Source organism: Rhinoraja longicauda, chromosome 5 (genome assembly GCF_053455715.1).
Source record: "Rhinoraja longicauda isolate Sanriku21f chromosome 5, sRhiLon1.1, whole genome shotgun sequence".
Taxonomy (NCBI): Eukaryota; Metazoa; Chordata; class Chondrichthyes; order Rajiformes; family Arhynchobatidae; genus Rhinoraja; species Rhinoraja longicauda.
The window spans coordinates 24,055,241-24,082,663 of NC_135957.1; the positions used below are offsets into that span (position 1 = coordinate 24,055,241).

At 42.2% G+C, this 27,423-nt stretch overlaps 1 protein-coding gene across 2 annotated transcripts in view; it reads right to left on the reverse strand.

The window, feature by feature from the left end:
• Nucleotides 1–14,732, reverse strand: part of lyst (lysosomal trafficking regulator) — a 170,690-nt gene extending 155,958 nt beyond the window's left edge. For both annotated transcript variants that reach the window (XM_078399124.1, XM_078399122.1), the window contains exon 1: nt 14,392–14,732. In XM_078399124.1, coding sequence (XP_078255250.1) covers nt 14,392–14,466 — 75 coding nt within the window. In that variant the 5' untranslated portion in view covers nt 14,467–14,732. The remainder of the gene's footprint in view (nt 1–14,391) is intronic.
• Nucleotides 14,733–27,423: the final 12,691 nt, after the last annotated feature.

Consider the following 27,423-nt stretch of genomic DNA (forward strand, 5'->3'; position numbering starts at 1 on the left):
CAGACTCCGATCATGTTTTATTTCAGCTAATTCTTCTTCTTCAATAAGTGAAAAGTTAATTGTTGCAGTTGAAATAAATGGATTTCTGATCCAATCATAGTCTTTGATTTCAACATTTGGGAAGTAATGATGAACTTTCCCTTCGAGCAATGTTAAATGGTCAACAATTAGCGAGCTGATATCACATTTTAGCTCGCACTCAGCAGTTTTAGAAAACATTTCAAAATTTCCTTTTTTCACATTCCTTTTCCAAATTGCTATCTTGTCTCTCATAGCACAAATTTTATCTACCGCTGTTAAGATATTTTCACCTTTTCCTTGCATACTGGTGTTTATTTTATTCAAATGTTCAAATATGTCAGCAAGATATGCCAATTTTGTGCACCAAAGTTTGTTTTGAATTAGATCGCAAAATTCATTTTGCTGATTTTCCTCAAAAAGTTTAAGCATCATTTCCCTTAATTCGTATACATGACAAAGCACTCGACCTCTTGAGAGCCACCAAACCTCTGTGTGTACTATAAGATTTTTAAACTTTGCCCCCCATTTCTTCACAAATAAGAGCAAATAATCTTGATTTAAGAGGTCTACTTTTAATGTAATTGACCATTTGAACCACTTTGTCCATAACTTTTCTTATTCATTTCCAATGGTTTGCGCGACTAGTGCTTCGCGATGTAAAAAGCAATGAGTAGTTATAATATTTTCATTCTCTTTCTTTGCTAAAGCTGTAAGACCTTTTGTTGAATCAACCATTGAGGGTGCGCCATCGGTGCATATTCCTACACATTTTATCCATGGCAAATTATTTTCCTTCATGAAGCAATCTAAAGTTTTAAATATGTCTTCACCTCTAGTTCTCATTGGAAGTTCTTGACAACACAAGAATTGCTCAATAATTCTGTCATGATGAATGAAACGTATAAAAACTAGTAATTGTGCTAACCCACTTACATCTGTGATTCGTCTAATTGCAATGTAAACATCATATTATCATCTTGAAAAATATCCTTCATTTGCAGCTTAATGTCATCAGACGTCTTTAATAAGTCTTCAAATTGTGTTATCTACCAAAGGGATTTTACTAACTTCTATCTCAAATTCGGGCCCAAACATTGTTCGAACAATAGCACAGCAAGATTCCTTTATAGTGGTTTCGGCAATAGTGTGTGGCTCCTTGTTTTTGGCAATTATTTGAGCAACCAAGTAACTTGCCTCTTGAGCTTTCTCTGATGTCTTCATTCTCTTGGTGAATGTTGCAGACTGCTTCTTTATAGATTTTGAAAGCTCAATAAAGTATTCTGATTTTTCTGACAAATGACTGTGTTTTGAGGTAAAATGACACTTTAATTTGTTTGGTACCATACATTCATTTGCAAGTATATCCCCACAAACTAAACACTGGGGACATTTGTTTTCATTACCAGAAAATGTGAACCACAGTTTCATATAATCTTTATTGTATAAACGAGGCTTGGAAAATTTTCCTGTACACTTCTTACCCACTAATGCAGACCATTCAACAGTTGATTCTTGAGTAGTTTCCTCTATAGCCGCTACATTTTGTTCATTGTCAACGTCATCTTCACCAGCTTTTCTTTTCTTAATTAGAAACTTATCCATTTTACAGGTAATTCAAATGCAATTAATGAATAAAACTGTGTGAATTTATTATAAAGTTTTAAGAGTAACTAAACATGAAATTAACAGCACTCCAGTAATGATAAAGTGAGAGAACAATCACGCTTTGCACCAACTTAGAACAGCCAGACGAGACTGATGATACTTGCTAATGTCAGAGAGGGGGACCTGTAGAAGGGGGTGGGCAGTAGGACCCTGCGGTGCTGTGGGACTCTGCCTGGTGGGGGCTGTGGGCCCAGTGCGGTGTCTGTGAACCGGGGGGAACTGCGACCTGCTGCTGGGCCTGTGAGCCGGGTACAGTGACGGCTGCGACCTGCTGCTGGGCATGGGAGCCGGGTACAGCGACGGTTGCTGGTCCTGGGAGCCGGGTACAGCGACGGCTGCGACCTGCTGCTGGGCGGTGGAGCGGTGTGGGTCGACACAGTCGCTGGGGGAGGCTCGCGGGGAACTGGAGCCCGGGTAAGTGGCGGTCGGCCCAGTCAGCGGATGGCCGGGGAGGACGTCGGCGGCAGCAGCGAAGAGGTCTGGAAGGTCGGCGGCGGCGAAGAGGTCTGGAAGGTCGGCGGCAGCGGCGGTGAAGAGGCCTTGGACGTCGGCGGCAGCGGCCCCCGGGAGGCGGTGGAGGTCGGCGGCAGCGGCCCCGGGGAGGCGGTGGAGGTCGGCGGCAGCGGCGGTGGAAACCTCAGGTAGGCCTTGGACGTCAGCGGCAGCAGCCCCGGGGAGGCGGTGGAGGTCGGCGGCAGCGGCCCTGGGGAGGCAGTGGAGGTCGGCGGCAGAGGCCCCGGGGAGGCAGTGGAGGTCAAAGGCAGCGGCGGTGGAAACCTCAGGTAGGCCTTGGACGTCGGCGGCAGCGGCCACGAGGAGGCAATGGAGGTCAGGGCGGGCGAAGACGCTGTCGCTGCCGGAGCTCCCGATGTCGGCCCCCACCCTGGGGCCTGCGAGCTTCCGATATCCACGCGGCCCGCGGCAGCAGGTGGTGAGTACAGTCCGGTCCGTGGGCTCTGCGAACCCGTGCCCAGGTGGTCCCAGCTGGCACCGCCAGCTCCAGGTTTGTGGCCGATGGTAGGCCGCAGAGGGAACGGAGACACGACCCAGAAGATAAAAGGTCGGGTCCCGTTCCGAAGAGACAATTTTCCAGTTCCCCCCCACACATAGTACACAACCACAAAAAACACTACATCACATCTAAACACTTCAATTAACACAAAAAAAACCAAAAAAAACGCAAAAGACAAAAGGACTGCGACTTCACATAGTTTCCCCTTACGTTCGCGACAAACTTACTCACTACAGGCGACACATTAATGTGTCGCGACACAGTTTGGAAAGCTCTGATCTAGAGGCTAACCATAAGGCACACACCAAGGACTGATCACCCTGCGGTGGGCCTGCCTCGACTGAGGGTTTCTTGTGATAAAAGGCCGAAACACCCAGTGACGTTGAGGTACACAACTGAAGATATGTCTGAATGGTAGCAACATTACCTAGTGGCCACCCCCAAGAACAGTACCAGTCAATTGTAGTGCAAACCTTAGGGATTGTAACATCTAGTCCTACTAATCAATCATTGCAGAAGTCATCTTATATTACTTCAACCAGTTTGTCAAAAGTCACAAAATCATACAAATACACAGAACATAATCACAAGATTCTTCCATTAGTATCTCCAGCTTTTCGCATCCGAGCTATGAATGTGGTGATGTGACAACAATAGGCAAAGAACTATGGTTGATTTTATTTATCTTTTAAAACATTAAAGCACCACTATAATACAACCATCGTCTCAACTCAACACCGCAGAGACTTAAACCTGTGACCTACATTCACTCTATAGCTCAGTTACAAGCTTAGGTTGCAGAGTGTAGATGGGGTTAAATGCTATCTAAATATTTCCAACACAGTGCGCTCATCAGTGCAAAATAAAACTTGACCTCATAAAAGCATGTCAAACTAGCCTCAAACACAATACATAAACAGGATGAGATTATGTTTTCACTTCATATGAATGCAATACGCAACTCTGAATAATTTACTTTTCCAACACATCTCCAAAAGCTAAATAATTAAAATCATGAAACAAAACACTGAATAGAAATTGGATTATATGTTATTCAGAGTAGTCACATCCCTAACATTGCACTTCCAACAAAAAAAATTAATAGCAGCAATATTTATTACTCATTCTTAATTTCTCTTTAATTGAGTAGCTTCCAGCAGAGAAAGGGGGTTAAGTGTCTCAGTATAGCATTAAAGTGAGAGGAGCAAAGTTTAAAGGAGATGTGCGAGGCAAGTTTTTTTAAACAGAGGGTGGCAAGTGCCTGCACTGCTTTCCCTAAGGTGGTCAAGCCAGATACAATAGTGGAATTTAAGAAACTTTTCTGTAGACATATGAATATGAAGCGAATTGAGGGGTATGAAATATGAGCAGGCAGATAAAATTTGGTCTTAACATCATGTTTGGCACAGGCATTGTGGGCCGAAGGGGCTGTTTCTGTACTGTATTGTTTCAAAAAAAATCTCTTGCAGTAGCATGACTGACTGTTCTCGCGCATATCCAATAAGCAGATAAATAAATGGATGCTGTACAGTCAAATACTGTTATATACAGTACCCTCCATAATGTTTGGTACAAAGACCCATCATTTATTTATTTGCCTCCATACTCCACAATTTGGGATTTGTAATATTTTAAAAATCACATGTGGTTAAAGTGCACATTGTCAGATTTTAATACATTTTTTACATTTTGGTTTCACCATGTAGGAATTACAGCTGCGTTTATACATAGTCCCCCCATTTCAGGGCATCATAATGTTTGGGACACATGGCTTCATGGGTGTTTGTCATTGCTTAGGTGTGTTTAAATACCTCCTTAATGCAGGTATAAGAGAGCTTTCAGCACCTAGTCTTTCCTCCAGTCTTTCCATCACCTTTGGAAACTTTTATTGCTGTTTATCAACACGAGGACCAAAGTTGTGCCAATGAAAGTCAAAGAAGCCATTATGAGACTGAGAAACAAGAATAAAACTGTTAGAGACATCAGCCAAACCTTAGGCTTACCAAAGTCAACTGTTTGGAACATCATTAAGAACAAAGTTGTTGTTGTTCGTCCTTCGGGTTCGAAGATGACCATGACTTCACTTTCAGTTGGGGGATTGGTGACTGTGGGTCCGGAAGTGACTGGTGAGGCCAATCCGGGCCCGGAAGGCACGCCCACACGTAGGACACAAGTGGATGGCTGCTGCAGTGGAAGTGGAGGTAGCCTGGGCCTTGTGCGCGGTGCGTTTCCGCTGGGCCTCTGCAGTGCGTCTGTTCTCTGCTGCACGGGCTCCTGTGGTGAGCTTGCTATGCCAGGTTGGACGGTCCAGAGCAAGAGACTCCCAAGTGCTGAGGTTGATGTCCATGTCTTTGAGGGACACTTTGAGGCAGTCCTTAAACCGTTTCTTCTGTCCTCCTACTGAGCACTTGCCCTGAAACAGTTCTCCATACAGAAGCTGTTTTGGCAGTCGACTCTCGGGCATTCTGACGACATGGCCTGCCCATCTGGCTTGGGCTTTCCGTAGGAGGGTGTGGACGCTGGGGATTCCGGCCCGTTCCAAGACCTCTGTGACGGGAAGTTTGTCCTGCCACCTGATGTGAAGGAGTCTGCGTAGGCAGCTCAAGTGAAAGTGGTTGAGCTGTTTGGCATGTCTGCTATAGACAGTCCAGGTCTCACTGGCATAGAGAAGAGTGGTGAGTACCACTGCACGGTAGACCTTCAGCTTGGTGGTAAGGCTGAGTCCTCTCCGCTCCCAAACATTCTCGCGGAGTCGCCCAAAGGCAGCGCTGGCCTTGGCAATCCTGTTGTTGACCTCAGCGTCAATGTTCGCCACTCGCGAGAGTGTACTACCCAGATAGGTAAAGCTGTCGACTGTCTGTAGATTCTGCCCCTTCAACGTGATGTGTGGTTCCAGGTAGGGCTTTGTAAGAACAAAGAGAGCACTGGTGAGCTTACTAATCGCAAAGGGACTGGCAGGCCAAGGGAGACCTCCACAGCTGATGACAGAGGAATTCTCTCCACAATAAAGAAAAATCCCCAAACACCTGTCCGACAGATCAGAAACACTTTTCAGGAATCAGGTGTAGATTTGTCAATGAACAGAAATACAGAGGCGACACTGCAAGATGCAAACCACTGATTAGCCGCAAAAATAGGATGACCAGGTTACAGTTTGCCAAGAAGTACTTAAAAGAGCAACCACAGTTCTGGAAAAAGGTCTTGTGGATAAATGAGATGAAGATTAACATATCAGGGTGATGGCAAGAACAAAGTATGGAGAAGAGAAGGAACTGCCCAAGATCCAAAGCATACCACCTCATCTGTGAAACACGGTGGTGGGGATGTTTTGGCCTGGGCATGTATGGCTGCTGAAGTTACTGGCTCACTTATCTTCATTGATGATACAACTGCTGATGGTTGTAGCAGAATGAATTCTGAAGTGTATAGACACATCCTATCTGCTCAAGCTCAAACAAATGCCTCAAAACTCATTGGCCGGCAGTTCATTCTACAGCAAGACAATGATCCCAAACATACTGCTAAAGCAACAAAGGAGTTTTTCAAAGCTAAAAAATTGTCAATTCTTGAGTGGCCAAGTCAATCACCCAATCTGAACCCAATTCAGTATGCCTTTTATATGCTGAAGAGAAAACTGAAGGGGACTAGCCCCCAAAACAAGCAGAAGCTAAAGATGGCCGCAATACTGGCCTGGCAGAGCATCACCAGAGAAGACACCCAGCAACTGGTGATGTCCATGAATCGCAGACTTCAAGCAGTCATTGCATGCAAAGAATATGCAACAAAATACTAAACATGACTACTTTCATTTACATGACATTGCCGTGTCCCAAACATTATGGTGCCCTGAAATGGGGGGACTATGTAGAAACACTGCTGTAATATCTATATGGTGAAACCAAAATGTATAAAAATGGCCTTTATTAAAATCTGACAATGTGCACTTTAACCACGTGATTTTTCTATTACAAATCTCATTGTGGAGTACAGAGGCAAATAAATAAATTATGGGTCTTTGTCCCAAACATTATAGAGGGCACTGTGTCTAGTTGATTAACATGGAATGAAATGATCTGTTAAACCTGCTATATCATTCAATAGATCATGGCGGATTGAAGTTAGGCCTAAGCTTCACTTTCCTGTCTGACCCCTGTAACTTGCATCTCAAAAATCAATTTCACCTTTCAATATGTTCAACATTTAGTTTCTAAGTCGTCTTCGAGGTAGAGAATTCCAAAGATCAACACTCTTCAGAAGAAATTCCCCTTAATTTCTATCTAACCCCGTGGGCAACCCCGTATTCTAAAATTACCCCCCACCTTCTGTTCTGGCATGAAGGCACAGTCTTTTCTCTTGTGATATAGTTACCCATCAAATATTTATGCAGTATTAATATTACTCACCAACTTTTCGCGTGTTACAGTAATTATACTGAACCAATTACTTCATTCATATTCAGAATATCAAGCTAATATACATATTATTACTCAAAGAAATGCATTGTTTAATACCACTCCCCAATCTTGTTCATGCTTGGTTATGTTCCATCCTGAAAGATAACAGTAAATTGAAGACTAAAGTGGTTACCTTTTTACTTTTCCAAATATGTTTAAGTATAGCATGAAAAGAAATTCCAATTATTCTTTTGACGCAATATGTAAGAAATTCCAATGATTCATTTGACCCAATATGTGCTTGCTCCATGAGTACAGGTAAAATTGCAAAATCATCATGGGACACTTCACTTTTCTTAAATGAACTAGGATGTTTCATTCGCTATCCTGCACAATGCAGAATACACAGCAATATTTCAAAGTGAAATGTCAGTGGAATAGTCAGGTTATATATCACGCTGATCAGGTTGCAACCAGATTATTCATTTTTAAAGACTTTTATCTGCAAACACCACTTCATTAGGATATATGTTCAAGCATTGTATGTAATGTGAATTTAAGTATTTATTTTAGTTTTATGTTTGTTTAAAAAACAAGAAAGCAATACAAGATCAGTAACCTGAATCATGCAGCTAGAATTACAGCCTTGGAACATCTTATCTATAATATACATGTACAGTTTAATACAGTAAAGGCTTTATTAAACTACGCCAGATTTCTTGCCTCAAGCAGACGTCAATGCATTTAATTTCTCAGAGTCTCAGTAATGCATGTACAGAGATTTATCAATATAGTCATGGCAGTGTAGGTAAAGGAATTATTCATGAAACAAGTGCAGGTTTTGTCAAATAAACACTGCAAAAGCATCAACAAAGCAGCAACCGAATTGTTAATCTGTTCTATGTAAATAAAGATAATTATCCAAAATGATAAAGTGTTCAAACTTTACAAAATAGTAACATTTACAATGAATCTATTCAGCTTTTCCATGCTCTAAATTGCACTTTATAACTAGTGATGTTGGCCTTCGTAACAAGAGGAGTTGAGTATAGGAGCAAAGAGGTCCTTCTACAGTTGTACCGGGCCCTGGTGAGACCGCACCTGGAGTACTGTGTGCAGTTTTGGTCTCCAAATTTGAGGAAGGATATTCTTGCTATGGAGGGCGTGCAGCGTAGGTTCACTAGATTAATTCCCGGAATGGCGGGACTGTCGTATGTTGAAAGGCTGGAGCGATTGGGCTTGTATACACTGGAATTTAGAAGGATGAGGGGGGATCTTATTGAAACATATAAGATAATTAGGGGATTGGACACATTAGAGGCAGATAACATGTTCCCAATGTTGGGGGAGTCCAGAACAAGGGGCCACAGTTTGAGAATAAGGGGTAGGCCATTTAGAACGGAGATGAGGAAGAACTTTTTCAGTCAGAGGGTGGTGAAGGTGTGGAATTCTCTGCCTCAGAAGGCAGTGGAGGCCAGTTCGTTGGATGCTTTCAAGAGAGAGCTGGATAGAGCTCTTAAGGATAGCGGAGTGAGGGGGTATGGGGAGAAGGCAGGAACGGGGTACTGATTGATAGTGATCAGCCATGATCGCATTGAATGGCGGTGCTGGCTCGAAGGGCTGAATGGCCTACTCCTGCACCTATTGTCTATTGTCTATTGTCTATTGATAAATTCAGAAAACTAAGGCCATCACCAAACCAAAAGAAATTTAATTATACCTGACCGTACATTGACTAGCGAACATAGTGCAGCACAAAATATTCAAAAACAGGGCTCTATCCAAACGATGCCCTCATAAACTTTAAAGCAAAACTCCCAAATAAACAGATCAAAGCTCCACAGTTCTGCCTCATATACTGGACAGTTAAATTGACAGTTGCGCTATGTGAAAAGGCCGTAAGAAAACCTCAACACAAATGCCGAAGGAAAGGCTGAAGCAATTGCATGCATCTTTACACAGAGTGTCCAATGGCCCAGTGGCAGCCACTTTGTTTTTTTTGCTGAGATTTGTATTATTGCCGTAGCTAGTTTTCAGTCAATTTAGTTCACTCCCTGAGATATTAAGAAGCTGAGAACAAAGGATATGACAAAAGCTAAGGACTAGATGACATCCCATGTGCAGTACTGAAGATTTACACTTTGGAACTAGCAGCGTATCCATGTAGCCTTCACTCACCAATGAATATCTCACCAATGCTTAGCACATGTTTTACCTGCACCAAAAATAGTTTAGATGCTCAAGGCAATGACATTCCAAACATTTGGAAATTAGTATATATACATATATAAAAAATGGCATTTCTCCTCTTGGAAACATCCTTACTTCCCGCTATCACATAGCTAAGACACAAAGTTCTGGAGTATCTCAGCGGGATAGGCAGCATTCGTGAAGAACATGGATAGGTGAAATTTCGGGTCGGGACCCTTCTTTGGACTTTTTTGTCTTTTTTGGTAAACTAGCATCTGCAGTTCCTTGTTTCCATATAGAGTCTATATATGACCTCAAATGCCACATACAGTGCCCTCCATAATGTTTGGGACAAAGACCGATCATTTATTTATTTGCCTCCGTACTCCACAATTTGAGATTTGTAATAGAAAAAATCACGTGGTTAAAGTGCACATTCTCAGATTTTATTAAAGGCCATTTTTATACATTTTGGTTTCACCATGTAGAAATTACAGCTGTGTTTATACATAGTCCCCCATTTCAGGGACACATGGCTTCATAGGTGTTTGTAATTGCTCAGGTGTGTTTAATTGCCTCCTTAATGCAGGTATAAGAGAGCTCTCAGCACATAGTCTTTCCTCCAGTCTTTCCATCACCTTTAAAAACTTTTATTGCTGTTTATCAGCACGAGGACCAAAGTAGTACCAATGAAAGTCAATGAAGCCATTATGAGACTGAGAAACAAGAATAAAACTGTTAGAGACATCAGCCAAACCTTAGGCTTACCAAAATAAACTGTTTGGAACATCATTAAGAAGAAAGAGAGCACTGGTGAGCTTACTAATCGCAAAGGGACTAGTGATGTCCATGAATCACAGACTTCAAGCAGTCATTGCATACAAAGGATATGTAACAAAATACTAAACATGTCTACTTTCATTTACATGGCATTGCTTTGTCCAAAACATTATGGTGCCCTGAAATGGGGGGACTATGTAGAATCACTGCTGTAATTTCTACATGGTGAAACCAAAATGTATAAAAATGGCCTTTATTAAAATCTGACAATGTGCACTTTAACCACATGAGATTTTTTTCTATTACAAGTCTCAAATTGTGGAGTACAGAGGCAAATAAATAAATGATGGGTCTTTGTCCCAAATATTATGGAGGGCACTGTTGATACAAGAAACCGCAGATGCCAATTTACAAAAAAGACAGTACTGGAGTAACTCAGTGGGTCAGGCAAAATCGCTGGTGAACATGGACAGGTGACATTTCAGGTCGGGACTCTTCTTCAGACTGATTGTAGTAGGAGGGGAAAGTTGGATGAGAAGTGGGTTCAGGACAAAGCCAAGTAAATGATAGGTGGACACATGGAACTGCAGGTGCTGGGTTACAAAAGACACAAAGTGCTGGAGTAACTCAGCGGGTCAAGCAGCATATCTGGAGAACATGGATAGGTAACGTTTCAGGTAGATACTGGAGAGGGGGTTTTGATTAGCAGACGGGTGGACAAAGGCCAGATGGGAAGACGATAAAGGAGAGACGAAGCATGATATGTTAAGCCAAGGGAAAGGATACAAGTGGAAGAGGCAAAGGGTATGCAGGGGAGGGAAGTGTGAGAAATGGGTGCTCATCCAGGTAGTTCAGGGTACTGAAAAGTTCTGTCGCTAAATTTATTTTAAAAGCTTTTTAAAAATGAGAAGTAACAAAGAAGAATTAACCATTCTGTGCCCCGTTTGCTACTTATAAAATTCGATTAAGTCCTGAATGTGGGGATCCCAGATACTATCTTTATTAGAAGGATTGCAGAGATTTGTGGTGACTCACTACCATCTCATCATGTGTATTTAAAGATAGATAATAAATTCTAGTTTTGATCATGAATTAATTAAAACAAAATGCTTTCAGTTGTAAGATGGTTTGCGTTAATATTGTTTTTCCTTTGTTTCTAGAATATACTTGATGTCATGGTAAATAAATCTTGATGTCATGGTAAGTTTGACATCAACTGGTATTACATTCTCAATTAAGAGAGATATAACTTTTAACTGTTTCCTTCCATGGTTCTGGTCCACAGATAAAACTTGAGTAAATAAATGTCAGAAAAGAATTGATTATGCAAATATATTATTTAAACTCATATAAATAGATTCCTTTGTGAACCAATAATATCTTCAGCAATAAGCTAAAAACAGTTGAATAACATCTGCTAATAGGATTTCAATAAATTCCTTAGCTATATTTTCAGAGATGTGCTTTTGCTTTGAACTGTATTTCGTTTGGGAATACAAGAAGCTGAAACACAGATGAAGAGTACATATCGTGATGATAGAAAGTGGAAACACAAGAAGGTTCCCTTTGACGAACACAATTTAAAAAAAAATACTCTTTTTAAAGTAGATACAATAAGAAAATCAAACAAGAAAAAATATCAAATTTTTACCTTTGGCATAATATTTCAGGCTGTATTTTTCACCTTTATTGCAAATCTAATTTAAGAAAAACAACGAATCTACATGGGCCAACTGCCTAGAAAATGATGAATAATACAATCATATGAATTTATTATAAAGCAGGCCATTTGACCCATCATGCTTATACATGACTGATTTATCCCTGCTAATGGATGTGATTAATCACTTGCCGAGTTTATACTTCACTCCTGGTACGATGACGCATTTAATCAGCTCCTGTCGCTAGGTACTAGCTTTGTTCCTGACTCTTGCGTGGGCTCTAAACAAACTCTCCGACCTTGCCTTTTAACCAACAATCCTATCTGCCCCAACTTCTGTGTCTACTTTAAGTTGAGGTTCTGCTTCTCTCTCTGTTCATGCTTCTGTCTGTACCTGACGGAGCATTTTCTCAGTTGCTTTCAAATATCTACAATATCTTCCTTTTTATTCGATATTTTTTGGACACGTTTCTACTTTGCAGGTGAAGTCCTTCAGAAGGCCGTTTCATTATAGAAAATCTTATGCCAAGACAACTGAGAATGTCAATATCTGGGGAAAGTGAGGGAAGAGGAGAGGAAACTTGATTGTTATGAACAAAAAAACCCAAAAGAAATAAAGGTAGTAAGCAGATAGAAATATTAGGAGGAAAAAACTAAGACTACTTCAAACGAAAAACTATATGTACAATAAAAAAGTGCACTCGTGTATTTCTGGCATGAGATGACACAACTATAATTTGAACATAAGGCATGCTAAAGACACTGTGCAGTCAATTACAGAGTGCATATATACACTGATGGTGTGTACATTGAGGCACAAGACCTGGAATTCACTCAGATTGCTTGATGCATACTCACTCAGCCACTGATAATCTGCTTCATAATGCTCATAATGAGAAATAGGCCCTGGGCCACGGTGATGGAAAACAAATGCGTGCTTTAAAATAATACTCAAACCTACCCAAGCTTTCTTTAAAGATGTAGCAGATAGTAAAGGTATCACAAAATGCTGGAGTAACTCAGCGAGTCAGGCAGCATCTCTGGAGAGAAGAAATGGGTGACGTTTCGGGTCGAGACCCTTCTTCAGCAGATAGTAAAGCTCATCAGTCAAAAATGAGTGGGGAGGGAGAAGGTCAATGCTGGAGTACAAGATGCTTTACAATTTATTCTTCCAGCACCCAGAAATAACAAATGAACAAAGCATCCTTCCTGCAGTTTAATCACAATACTACCCATATCCTATGATAGTTTAAGTACTTCTAGCCTTCAGTTTTACTTATTCTCCATGCCTTTGTTAATTACTGCCTCTTTTTATTTTCAGCTGTGCGTTCCGATTGAAAATGTCTGTGTAGACAGGTGCCAGTTGTTCGGCACAGAGCTTGAGGGTAGAGGAGGAAACATTGTCTCCTGGAGTTTTCCGGCTTTTCTGTCTCCTGAATAGCTTTTCCACCTCCTCAATTGCTATTGTTAATGTCAGTGTTGTAATAAATGGAAGTTTAGTTTACTTATTTTAGAGACACAACTTGGAAACAGGCCCTTTGGCGCACCAAGTCCACATAGACCATCGATCATCCGTTCAAATTAGTTCTGTTATCTCACTTTCACATCCACTCTCTACACAATGGGGGGCAATTTACACTGGTCAATTAACCTAAAGTTCATTCATTTTTGGATGTGGGAGGAAACTGGAGCAGCTGGAGGAAATCCACAAAATCACAGGGAGAACATGCAAACTCCCCACTGACAGCACCCAAAGTCAGGACTGAACCCGGTCTCTGGTGCTGTGAGGCAGCAGCTCCTCCCAGCTGCATCACTGTGCCACCCTGTGTAGAAAACATGCACTTCTCTTTGACAAAATAAGAACAATTATCCAGGCCAAGAGGGATAGCTCATCTGACAGATTATATCCCTCAGCAAAACATCACTCATTCAGTAATTCAGTTCTGTCACCATAGATTAAAGTACTTGTGTGCCTGGGGTAGATCTTTCTCATTATCTTCTATGCCAAACTACATTACTCTCTTCCAATGCCAATGCATGGCACCCTCCTACACACTCCCAAAGGTGTCATCACACGGTGCCAAAACAAAACACATTCCTTTTGAAAGTACACCAACGTTTCCAATCTATTTAATCTATCTGAAATATACAAAACATGCACTATCAAAGATTATCATTCTTGCTGTGCAACCCCAAGCCAGTCTCCCCAAATCAAAATAAGTCACTATCCCAACTTTTCATGCCGAAGCACGACACTGGCCAAACCATTCCCTGCAACAACAAAAACACCAGCCGTACCACCCTGCACTAATGACCACTATCCCTGCCCCCCTCCTCCTCAGAGTGTCAGTGAGTCATTTCCCACATCACCCCTTCCGCCAAAACATGTCATTCTGCCATGCCAAAACTTAACACTGCCCATATTAAAGTACACCCCCCCCCCCACGTTGTGTGCCCGGGCTTGCCATCCGTGCAGACTCATGGCCCCAAACAAACCACACCCCGGGCAACACTCCCTGCAAGGCGTGACATCTCCTGGCCACCCTCCCAGTTTGTTCCCTCCTCGCAGTGCGCTGCAAACTCTGCATCCCCCACAACCGCAGTCCGGGCCGGTCGGCTGCCGTGCACGGGGATGGTGCCAGGTCCCCCCTCTCTCCTCCTCTCCTCACCTGCTTCTGCTGCGACTCTGACTCCCGGTAGCTCTGCCACGCATGGTTCAAGCTGTCACTCGGGCTCCGGGGCATCTCGCCGCCCTCCTTCCTCCTCTCTCCCTCCCCCCCAAACACACGGACCAAACTTTTGCCGGGCTCCCCAGCAGCCCAACCTCCTGCGGGATGGGTGGTCGGCCGGCCGCTAACTCCTGACAGCGGCTGTTCAGTGGCTCGGCATCCCCCGCCCGGCCGCCGCACTGCAGCTGTGGCCGCCTCTGCCTCTGCTGCCTCTGTCCGCGCCGCGCGCTCGGCCCGTGCCCGTCCCCGTCACCGCCTCCGTCCGTCCGTTACCCGCTCCCGTCTCGCGACCTCTGTTCCGCCTGACGCAATCACGCAACGCGCGCGCGGGCGCGGGCGGAGCGGGGCCCCGCCGCGAGACAAGCCCGGGCCGTGCAAAACCAAAGCCGCGCGCCTGTGAGTCAAGATGAGAGCTCACTCACGCCAACTACTTACTCTCTGTGTTTACGCCGAAGACAGGCACACACCAAATGCAACACAGCCGGCAGGGACACAAGGAACAGCCAGCATCTCTGGAGAAGAAGGGGAATGGGTGATGTTTCGGATCGAGGCCAGGCCCGCCCCGCGGAGTTACTCCAGCATTTTTGTGTCTATCTTCGGCGCATAACCATCATCTTGCAGTTCCTTCCTACACATATGTGGTTTTTCGTCTGCGAGCTGGCATTGGACGAGATTAGAGAGCCCCGTTGCAATCCTCGGATGTTGTTGCCACAGATCCGTTTTCACTGAAGTGGCAGCCCAAAACTACACAAGCAGTTGCGTTACAAAAGAATGCATTGCATAACTACTCCGGTCCAATTTAAACCACAGTTTTCTTTGAAAACTTTCCTGTCGGTATTGTGCGTTTTAACGATTCATTTGCAGGATTTTGTTACAACCCCAACCGTCCGCAGCAATGGCCAGACCTCAACCCCAATGTGCTTCAACGATATTTTTTTGTGGTCTTGCTGCTTCCTGCAGTTACTGCGTAATAATAATGTTGACAAAAGAGCAACGTTATTCTGTAACATCTGTTCTGGAATAAAACAACATGGCAAAATACATTAGTTGCTCTGAATGAGCGGGTGAGATCAATACCTCCTCAGCCTATTTCATAATTTAGCACCTAGCCGAATGATCTACTCATTGAAACCTCATTGCAACCACTACAATTCGCGTGAAAAGTGGGGAAAAAACTCAGAAAGGAAATGTGTTTATAAATCGGGAAGTGTCAGGAAGGACGAACTCAGAGTGTTGACCTGCGCCACCGGTAGGGAAAGACTGCAATGTGTGTCACAAACTCAGGGCATCCTAATATGCTTTACATACTGTAGTCGTGTCATTTTGCCGACTGTGCCACTCCGTGCCTGTGAGGCATGCCATGTAAAAGCATGCCATCTTTACTTGTCATAACCATCAGTACGGGAACGCCTCAAGGCTGTGTGCTCAGCCCCATGCTCTACTCACTCGAAATTCACCACTGAAGTGAACACTACCCTGTCCATCACGAGTTCTGACCTCCGCACCATCGAAGGGATTTACCAGAGTCGCTGCCTCAAAAATGCAGCCAGCATCATCAGAGACCCGCACCACCCTGGCCACGCTCTCATTTCACACCTGCCATCGGGAAGTACAGGAGCCTGAAAACTGTAACGTCCAGATTCAGGAACAAGATATCTTCTTCCCTACAGCCATCAGCCTATTAAACTACAACCTCCAAATAAGCTCTGAACTACATAGACTTGGGAGCATTGGTTTTGTCTTTTTGCACTATTATTGTTTTTTTTAGTGTCTATGTATTTGTGTGTGTATACATACATATATACATCTATATATATATATATATATATAGATCAGCCAAAACATTACGACCACCTGCCTAATATGCTGTTGGTCCTCCGTGTGCAGCCCCATACGCAGCAGGGTGTGATGCACTGTGTATTGTGACATATTCCTCCCGTGACCACCATTAAAAGTTTCTGTGACGTGCCACAGTAGACTTTCTGTCGGTTTGGACCAGACGGGATAGCCTTCGTTGCCCTCACTCATCGATGAGCCTTGGGCGCCCAACACCCTGTCGCCGGTTTGTGGTTTGTCCCTCCTCGGACCACTGTCGGTAGGTACTCACCACTGCTGACCGGGAGCACCCCACAAGCCTTGCCGTTTCAGAGATGCTCTGACTCAGTCGTCTGGCCATAACAATTTGACCCTTGTCAAAGTCGCTCAGGTCTTTACTCCTGCCCATTTCTCCTGCATCCAACACATCAACTTCAAGAACTGACTGTTCACTTGCTGCCTAATGTATCCCACCCCTTGACAGGTGCCATTGTAACAAGATAATCAATGTTATTCACTTCGCCTGTCAGTGGTCATAATGTTTTGGCTGATTGGTGTATGTGTGTGTGTGTGTATATGTATGTATATGTACACTGAACTTTTTTTCCTCGTTTATTATATGGTTTACAGAGTACTATGCTTACGTATTCTGTTGTGCTGCTGCAAGTGAGAATTTCATTGTTCTATCTGGGACATATGACAATAAAACACTCTCGACTTGCCTGCTCTTCCAAAGCTCACCAGATATAATACGATAGAATTGTATTTATCCCAGGAGGGAAATTGATCTGCCAACAGTCATAAAAACACAAAATACATGAAACATGAAATTAAAATGACGAGTGGAGAGGATTAGGGATGTGCAAAGATTTGGGGGGGGGGGGGGGGGTGGAGGACATGCTCATGGGTATGCTCACCTATCAGCATACCCATCTTCACACCAGTCCTTGTGCCAAGGTTGAACACTTTATGCCATCTGAGTTGAAACAAGCATGTTTTAAAGTGCACTATTATTATCTAGGAGAAGCTTCCTCTCACTAACACTGATGGGATAAATAACTGGGCGTGTAATTCTGTCAAATAGTTCTGTTTTACTCAGGGACCATTTTGGACCTGAATCAAAATTAAGCAGGGGGCTTCCAGCCGCAAAGTAATCTTGGTTCCCTTGAGGTGATTTCGAATCTAGTTGTGTATGGTGATATTATCTTTCATGGAATGTTACCTGGAAAAATTAGTTTACATTTTCCAAAGGAGCAACTGTTATTGGTCACTCCTTAAAGTCATAGAGCACAGAAACATTCCTGAAAAGTGTCTCTCCAGAGATGCTGCCTGTCCCGCTGAGTTACTTCAGCATTTTGTGTCTACCTTCGACAGAAACATTCCTTTTGCCCCAACTCCATGCCGACCATAATGCCCCATTTGAGCCAGTCCCATTTGCCCATGTTTAGCCCCTGAAACAACAATGTTCTCAGCTGCTTCTGCTGGGAACCTGGTTTAGGAAGATCTCATTTTTAAAACTTACTGCACTTGTCTGAGCCTATCTTCCCCTCCCCCAGAGCTCCCCCACCCCAACCGAAAAAAATGCTTCCCCCATTAACCTGATGACTTCCCCACACACCCTTTCCCAACCTCTTTTCCTATTGCCACAGACCTAATCTCCAGATGCAACTACAAACCCAGTACCCAGCCAATCCCAACTCCTGTGCCGTCATCAGAGCCCCCAGCCAATTGCCCCAGTCAGTTCTGGTCCCAGACTTACTTCCCTGCATTACCAAGCAAATGTGAAGTCAAAGCTGCAGTGGGTGCAACTAAATATAGTAGTCAGGTCCATGATACAAGGTATCACAAAATGCTGGAGTAATTCAGCAGGTCAGGCAGCATCTGGGAGAGAGGGATCCTTCTTCATGGTCTCGACCCAAAACGTCACCCATTCCATCTCTCCTAGATGCTGCCTGACCTGCGTGACCTGACCTTCGATTTGTACCAGCATCTGCAGTTATTTTCCTACATAGGTTCATGGTACATGTACAATGCACAATGACCTTTGCGAGCCCACTTAATGGTATCATAAGATCATAAGTGATAGGAGCAGAATTAGGCCATTTGGCCCATCAAGTCTACACCGCCATTCAACCATGGCAGATCTATCTCCCCCTCCTAACCCCATTCTCCTGCCTTCTTCCCATAAGCTCTGACACATCAACTTATCAAAACATTAATCGGCTACATCGTTATTGTAATCTTTATCAACGTAAATTATTTCCTCTTTTTTGTCTATTTGTTTTTACACTTTCTTTTCCCTGTAATTAAATCTGGATAGCACTCGTAACGCATATCCAGAAGTATGGGTTGACTCTAAAATGTTTTGTGTGTTTATTCCTGCATTTCTCCATTGAATAATTTACCCCCATTATTAAGTGATTGGACAGGCTAGATGCGGGAAACATGTTCCCGATGTTGGGGAGGTCCAGAACCAGGAGCCACAGTTTAAGAATAAGTGGTAGGCCATTCAGAACTGAGATGAGGAAAAACTTTTTCACCCAGAGAGTTGTGAATTTGTGGAATTCTCTGCCTCAGAAGGCAGTGGACGCAGATTCGCTGGCTGCATTCAAAAGAGAGTAAGATAGAGCTCTTAGGGCTAGCAGAATCAAGGGATACGGGGAGAAGGCAGGAACGGGATACTGATTGTGGATGATCATCCATGATCACATTGAATGGCAGTGCTAGCTCGAAGGGCCGAATGGCCTACTTCTGCATCTATTGTCTATGTATCTATGCCTATGTATTTATGTATGTCCATTCCGCCATGTATAAAATTAAATTAAAATGCTGAGCATCTTAGAGAGCTTGTGGAGGAGGCAGACGGGAACCTTTTTTTTGCCCGAGTCGACAGGTGTTTGAGATTTTAAGGTTAAAAGCAAAAACATTGTCAGAGGATAGTCACAAAATGCTGCAGTAACTCAGCAGGACAGGCAGTATCTCTGGAGAGAAGGAATCTCCGGAGAGAATGGGTGATATTTTGGGTCGAGACCCTTTGTCGGAGGATATTGGGGCTAGGGAGTGGCAGGAAGAAGGAATATGAATTGAAACTATTTGAGATAAGCTGCTGAGCAGCATTGATTAAATGACAATGGTACAAAGCAATTTGAAGGAGATGCTGAGACATTGCAACTGCATTCATAATGGTAGCAAGGTGGTAGTAACATAGTAGTGATGCAATGGTCAGAAAATCGCTAGTTTCCAACCTCCAGCTGCTGCCAAAAATTGTGCCGCAAAAGATTGAAATTGGGCCGCGAGGGTGTCCAAAATTTTATTTAAGATATCATGGAATATTCCAGCACAAGTTGTTGAAATGGTTGACACGCAGCGATGCAGCTATTGTGTATGTTTCATCAAGCATGGGCCAGGCAGGTAGACTGGTTGACGGCATTCGATATTGTAACAATGTTCATTGTGAGTCTTTTATTTCATGTTTTAATTTTGTTTTCAATGAATTTATTACATTTTTATTTAAAATTTAAACTGCAAAGCCAAAAGAAAATGTTTTGAAAATTAAAATTATTTTAACAATTATCAATTAATTTATCATGGTATCACAAAATGCTGGAGTAACTCAGCAGGTTAGGCAGCATCTTGGAGAGAATGGGTGACGTTTCGGGTCGAGACCCTTCTTCAGACTGGCTGTGGTAGCAAGTCTGGGTCAAAACGTGGTCGTAAAGTAGGAGGGCAGGTGGAATCACAGAGGGGGCGCAGCAAGAGAGCATGTTGCTAAACTCTCGTCGAAGAGAGGAGGAGAACTTCTTCAAAGTAGACTTCAGAGTCTGAAGAAGGGTCTCGGCCCGAAACGTCACCCATTCCTTCTCTCCAAGATACTGCTTGACCTGCTGAGTTACTCCAGCATTTTGTGATACCTTCGATTTGTACTAGCATCTGCAGTTATTTTCCTACACAATTAATTTATCATGCTCTCTTAAAATATGGTCCAAATGTTTGATCAATTTTCGGCAACGGATGAAAAATGTTGGGAACCACTGGCTGGTGACCAAAATAAAAACTTGGTCGGGGTGACCAAAATAAATAGTGACCAAAATAAAAACTTAACTTGAATTTAAATTGTAACTCTCACAACCTAAGGAAATGTGAAAACACTTTGCAGCTGATGGAATTATGTATCTCAGAGGAGGTTTCAAGTGCTCAGTGACCATGATCTCAAAAGGTTAAACTTAATCTTGAGGCTGGAGGCCAGGAAAGAGTCTCAATGAAAGACAAATGCTTAGAAATGTGATTGTATGCATTTTTGTTGTGTTCAAAACAAAGGGCAAGGTTTAGTGTGTTCCCAACTGGGTCTCCTGCCAAAACAAATCATTCAAATTGACAAAATTTAGTTTGAAATGGTATTAGGGTGGTTAACAACTGAATAAAATACACTAAGAACCTAGATGGTTTTTATTACAACTTCACTCAATTTTGTGCATCTCCTGCTACATTGCTGCCTAGCAACCAGAGAAGGGTGCGAGCCTTTGAAGGCACATTCCCCAGGGCAGCTACAGAACACAAACACACACTTCCTGCTGCAGAGAAAACAGAGGCACCGGGGAAAGAGAGGTAGCTTCCATATTCGCTCAAAGGGAAATGCAAGTCCTGGTTATCCAGATACAAGCTAGGCGTAAGATGCTGGGCAGCGGGGAAACCAGGAGACCTGCCAACTCCAGCAATAGAAGAGGCTGTCAGGGAATGACTGCAGTAATCCCCGAGCAACGCTGAAAGAAATGTCATGACGTCACCAGATGCGTTAAGGCAATCTGGCATTTCTGTTTACATTCGCAGGGGAATATCCTCACAGCAATCTCTGACTATTCGCAGAGGTCTGAGATTTCCAAAGCAAGGTGCTCTCAGCAGGAAATGCAGAGATGTTGTGGCAGTCTATGAAAGTGGCAACACAAGAAAATGCAGATGCTGGAATTTTGAGCAAAGCACAAAGTGTTGGAGGAACTCAACTGGTCAGGCAGCATCTGTGGAGGGAATGGATGGGTGACATTTCATGTCAGGACCTTTCTTCAGACTACTAGAGTGGTTAAAGAAGTGACCCTACCTGAGATGTCACTTAACCATGTTCTCCAGAGATACAGCTGACCCACTGAGTTACTCCAGCACATTGTGTCTTCTTATTTTGGTTGGATCTGAGCTCAATCAGTTATGTATTATATTCATTGGAAATGAGAGAGGATGTAATTTGGGCCCACAATTAATTATTGGTGGACTCTATTAATGTTAGAGGTTGTAGAGAATATACAGAGAAGAAATTGGATCGTGCAATGTAACAATTGAGGATTCTACAATACAATATCAGGGTTTTGTTCTCATAGCTATCTGTGAATAGGCATGAGTCAACAAGGTACCTAATCTTCTTGTACAACCTGTCCTTTCTCCATGAACAGGAACAGCGATAAAGGCCAAACTTTAACAGGAACTTCCTGAACCATATCAAATTCCATTTACTGGCCAAACTAATTACCAAATTACCTGAAAAATCTTGATTTTTATGCAGTTGTGAATCAAGGAAAAGAGTGTGTTACGCAGTTTACTTGTGGCATAGTAAGACCAAGCAAGAAAATTCCAGAAGAACACAGGCTGGTGAAAGCAGAGTGAGAGATAGTCATGGTCACTGTGAAAAGTGAAATGGGACCACTCAGTGCACCATACAGAAGCCACGAAAATCAAGTGGGAACTCTTATCCCAAGGAATGGCCTAAAAAGATTCAGACATCGTATTGACGTCAGGACTGTGTGGAATGGAACCAAAATCCTATGATTCATAGAACATAGAACATTACACTACAGGAACATCTCTTTGGCCCACATTGTTTGTACTGAACACGATGCTAAGTTAAACATCAAACCTGCCTGTTCATGATCCATATCCCTCTATTCCCTGCACTTCTATGTGCCTAGCTAAAAGCCTCAAATGCCACTATCACGTCTGCCTCCACTACCACCTCTGGCAATGCATTCCAGGCCCCCACCACTCTCTACGTAAAAAACTTGGCCCACACATCTCCATTAAACTTTCCCCCTCTCACCTTATAGCCCTCTAGTGTTGGACATGCCACCCTGGCAAAAGGGTTCTTACAGTCTACCTTATCTATGCCTCTCATCATTTGATATAGTTCTATCAAGTCTCCCCTCAACCTCCAATGTTCCAGAGAAAACAATCCAATTCTATCCAACCTGTTGGATTCAGGATTCTTGATTGTATTCATGTGTAGTCTTTTATTTGACTGAATTGCACACAAACAAAAGCTTCACTGTACCTCAGTACACATGACGAAATGAACCAAACTAAACTAAATTATTCTTGTAGCTGAAACCGTCTAATCCAAGCAGCATTCTAGTAAACCTCCTCTACATGTTCTCTAAAGCCTCCACATCCTTCCTGTATTGGGGTGACCAGAACTGCACACAATACTCCAAATGCAGCCTAACCAAAGTCTTAGAGATCTGCATCATAATTCCTAACTCAAAGCTTGGAAAGTTGCCCCAAAATCAAAGACAAATTCACCCTTGACTTTGAGTGTTGATGAATGAGATTAGTTGTCTTAGTTTATAGAAATAGCTCTGCTTTCGTGCATCATTCTCTCCAAACCTGCTAACGTAAATCAGGACAAGAAAGATTACAAGGTCTTGAGCTTGCTAGTTATATAATAGAAGAAAAGCAACCATTGTGTTGCAATGTCTTTGAACTGCCTTGAAACACTCATGCTCTGGTATCTGCTGTGTTATTCATTTTCTGCTCCCATTTCAAGAATGACTCGGATCTCAATACTGAGTCCCATGCTTACTGTCCTTATTTTTTGCACTATACTTTCTTCCCCTTTTCAAAGAACATTCAACAACATTTTGAATTTTAGAAAAACAACACATTCTTTCATCACGTTAGCAATCGCGTCATTCAATAAGATCAACATTACATTAAAACAGAAAGATTTGGTTAAAGAAATCTGATGATGGCAATTGAACAGGATATTATGTGACAACCTGTTAATTTTTAAGACAACCATAGGAATCACTGACAAGTTCAAGAACAACACAGCACGTTTAATGCATCGAATTAAAAGTGCTTAAGAAAAGTACTCACAAAATGGTGCAGCAGTTAGTGCTGCTGCTTTACAGCTTCACACACCCAGGTTTGAAGCTGACCTTGGATGGTGCCTAGGTGGAATTTGTATGTTCTCCCTTTGAATTCATCTCCTTTAAACTTTACCCCCCCTCATCTTAAAGCTATGCCTTCTATCTTTGACACACTCCGGAGAAAAGGATTTGACCATCTACCCCATCTTTGCCTTTCATCATTTTATAAACTTCGATTAGGTCTCCCCTAAGCCTCCGATATTCCAGAGAAAATAATCCAAGTTTGTCCAAGCTCCCCTTATAGATAATACTCTCTAATCCAAGCAACACCCCTCCATAGCCCAAATACCCTTCAAATAGTGTGCTGACCAGAACTCACAAAACCCTCCAAGTACTCAAATGAAAGTTTGATAGAGCTACAAAATGACTTCCTAACTTTTATATTCAATGCCTTAACCGATGAAGCCAAGCAAGCTGCACATTTTTTTAACCTTAATTCTTGGCTTAATTTTCAGTCTTAATTATTGCTAAGTGACAAACTCATGGAAGACTCAGAACGTAATTGAATTTACTTCAGCCAAAACTTGAGGCAAGTAGTAACTCAGACAGAAGCAAAATGATAATGTTTGAGTGTTAACAATGCACGACATCAGACATTGAGAAATAGGACATTGGAGCAATAGTTGAACCATGCAATACAAAGAGATATCTTGTGAAAACAGGAGGTACAATCAGAGGTGTGCACATAAATCACTTAAATCCTGCGAAAGATATGCAACATCTGTGATGTTGAGTGTATTCCAGAGGACGATCCAAAGGAGACTGTAGAAGAAATAGACAAGATACCAGACTGAAGTTAGGAATGACATTTTGCTCAAGTCAAGAAATGGATACAATACAACCACACATACCATCCAGAAGATCAAATGAACCAGAAAATCCTGTGAAGTTTATATTTATAATGTGGAAATGTGAATCAGGCTTTCTCTTTGAAAAGGAGAAAGCATGTGCTCACATTATGTACATACGCGTGTAGAGTGCAGATGGAAATATGAATAAACAAAATGCATATAATGTAATGGCTCTTTGTGTTGCCATGATTCTCAATATTCCTTCTGCTACAACCGTTGGAACAAGTAATATTTTATATACGCACATAAGTTAGTGTTCAGAATCAGCTATTGTTCGGTTCAGTTTAAGGCCATTTATTCAGCAGTGCCTTTGTTATTGGAGATGTTTTTTAAAATATTTATTGAATGCGTGCATTTGTATATCTGGTGTTGGGAGAACATTTGAATCTAAAGGCGGACATTTTAAATTGGAAAAATATGTTAGATATTTTTCACAGATGTTTTTTCGGCTGTTATGAAAAATGAAGAGTTTGTTTTTTAGAAATACCATGTGACCCAAATTCTAAGCTTCAGTGTCTGGTTTTAAATCAATGAGCTTTGCAAGGTATAATTGGGTTATTGTTCGAAATAACTGGTTCTACGCAATTTAAATTCATTTTATTCAGTATTCTTGGTTCCTGAAGAAATGTAGAGGAGTCCAATGAAAGGGTGACCACATGATGTAATTTATTGGGTTTTAGTGAGCATAAACCCTTTATTTTTCTTTTCTTTTTTCAATTTCTCTTCTTTTTCAATTAATAATCAGTCAATTATAATAGGAAGAAACAGCACAGCTCTGAGTTCCGCAATGGTAATTTTCAATTACTAGTTAATGTTGTAAATGAGAGAGTCTCTAGTCTTGGACAGGAGACCAAAGTGTATAAAAATTTGTTAGTATTCAACCTCACAGTGTATACACATTTTTGGAGCTTTGAAGTGATTATGTTGTTCTGTCTGATTTTTGTTTCAAGGGAATACTTTGAGAGTGTTTTAAAATTACACAAATTGAACTTTTTAGTTTGAAGAAAATTGATTAAAAAATCATTACAGCATTTCTGTGCAGTTTCAATGTGGGGGTTTTAATAATGGCGATATATTACCAAGGTTATAAGGTCATAAGTGATAGGAGAAGAATTAGGCTATTTGGCCCATCAAGTCTACTCCGCCATTCAATCATGGCTGATCTATCTTTCCCTCCTAACCCCATTCTCCTGCCTCTCCTCATAACCTCTGACTCCCGTACTAATCAAGTGAGGTAGAAGTGCTCCCATTTCATGGAAAACACTACAGAGCTACAGAAATGAATAGGAATTCAGTATAAATCATTGGTGCTCGAAAAAGGCTTCAGATTAAAAAAAATTGTAATATAACACTGCTTGATTAAATCTGTCCAAGAGGCAGAGGGAAATTTGCGATTGGTTTAGCTTGCACCATGAACCATTTTTCTTGATCTAGCACTTTCCACAGATGCTCATTGACTTCAGCTTCAGAGCCTTTTGATGCCCCACTCAGTCAAATCTTGCCTTGATGTTCAGAGCAGCCACTCTCTCCTCACCTCTGCAATTCAGCTCTTTGGACCATGTTTGAACCGGGACTGTGATGAAGTGTAGATCTGAGTGGTCTTGATGAAATTCAAGTGACCGATGGCGCCATCAACAAGACCCTCCTGCTTTTAATGGCCTCAATTACTTCTTTCCAGGAGCCTGAACAGTCAGAGCTCCATCTGGTTTTGGAAACAGGAAATGCTGCATTCATATCATGAAAGGAACAAACTATTTATTCCTGCAGTCACAACCTATTTAATTATGTGACATTTTTAATGGGAAAAAAGCGAAGCAGGAAACTAACTGTATGCTGGCTCATGCAAAACATATATTTTGGCATATGGTCAAGAGCCTTGATCCAGCGCCATCCATCTGGTGGTATGGATGCCCATTGCATAATGAGCCTCACAGATTAAAATCCAATTTGCAGTCCGTAACTTTTATTTCCATCTCCAAATAAACACCAATGAAAAATAAAACTATTTACTGCCTTGCATTTCCCTTCATGACCATAGCACAACCCCAATGTATTTCACAATTCAAGTATTTCTGAGGCCTTATCACTGATAACACACAGGAAACATGTTAGCAAGATCTCACAACCTGCGACATAACTGTGACCAGTTAGCTTTGCTCTTCAGTGAAGGGACAGATTTTAGTCAGAAAGCGAGGACTGCCCCTCTCCTCTTTGGAATAATGCCCATAGGTTCTGTGGCTGATGGTCAAAGCCTCAGTAAACTGGTTTCTCTGGAAGACAGCACATCCAACTGTGCAAGGCTCCAACTCTGGGTGTTTCAGCCTTGAATCTGGGCTCAGGTCCATGAGTGATGTGGTCTGAACAGACTCAAGGGTGAAGCCAGGTTGAATAGCATGTGCAAAAGGGTGAGGAAAGTGGAACAAGAGAAATTTGGATGTGTTTGGATAATTGGGTAAACTTTATAAGAAACCAAAGACTGAGGGAACAGGTTCAGTGCGAGGCAGTTGCAGGCAAGATGTTTCTTCCAAATGCACAATTGCAGAATTAAAAAAAGGTGATTTACCTGTGTTGGATTTTGAAGCTCCCCGTGAAGATGAATGCACTTGGTTTGTCAGATCTTCAAATACATTCCTCATCAGCAGCACCGCACTCAGGAAACCCACTGAGATGAAAGAGACAAACCTAGTTTTCTCCTTAGTTTGTGGCTCAACGTGGCCCTCTGATGGCCGTGTTATGAATTACACAAAGCCGTGGCAAGAAGATCACATTAACTCCTGAATGCTGAATTGTTGTCTTCACAGAATCTGACATTGCCCATGTAATCTTTATAGAGTAATTCTTCCAATCCTGATAATTATTATATTAGGTTTCAAGCTTTAACACTCTTGAAATGCTTATGGTGAAAATGTTTTGAAACCCACAACTCCCGACTTTATTGAATTACTTCGAATTGGTCACTAAATGACCAGCATGTCGTTCAAGTAGTAAACCTGCGTGCACTCCTCATTAAGGTTTAGATTTATTGTAGTGACGAGGTACAGTGAAAAGCTTTGTTTTGCATGCTATTCAATCAGATCAGTGAATACTGTACATAAATACAATTAAGTCAAACTCAAGTA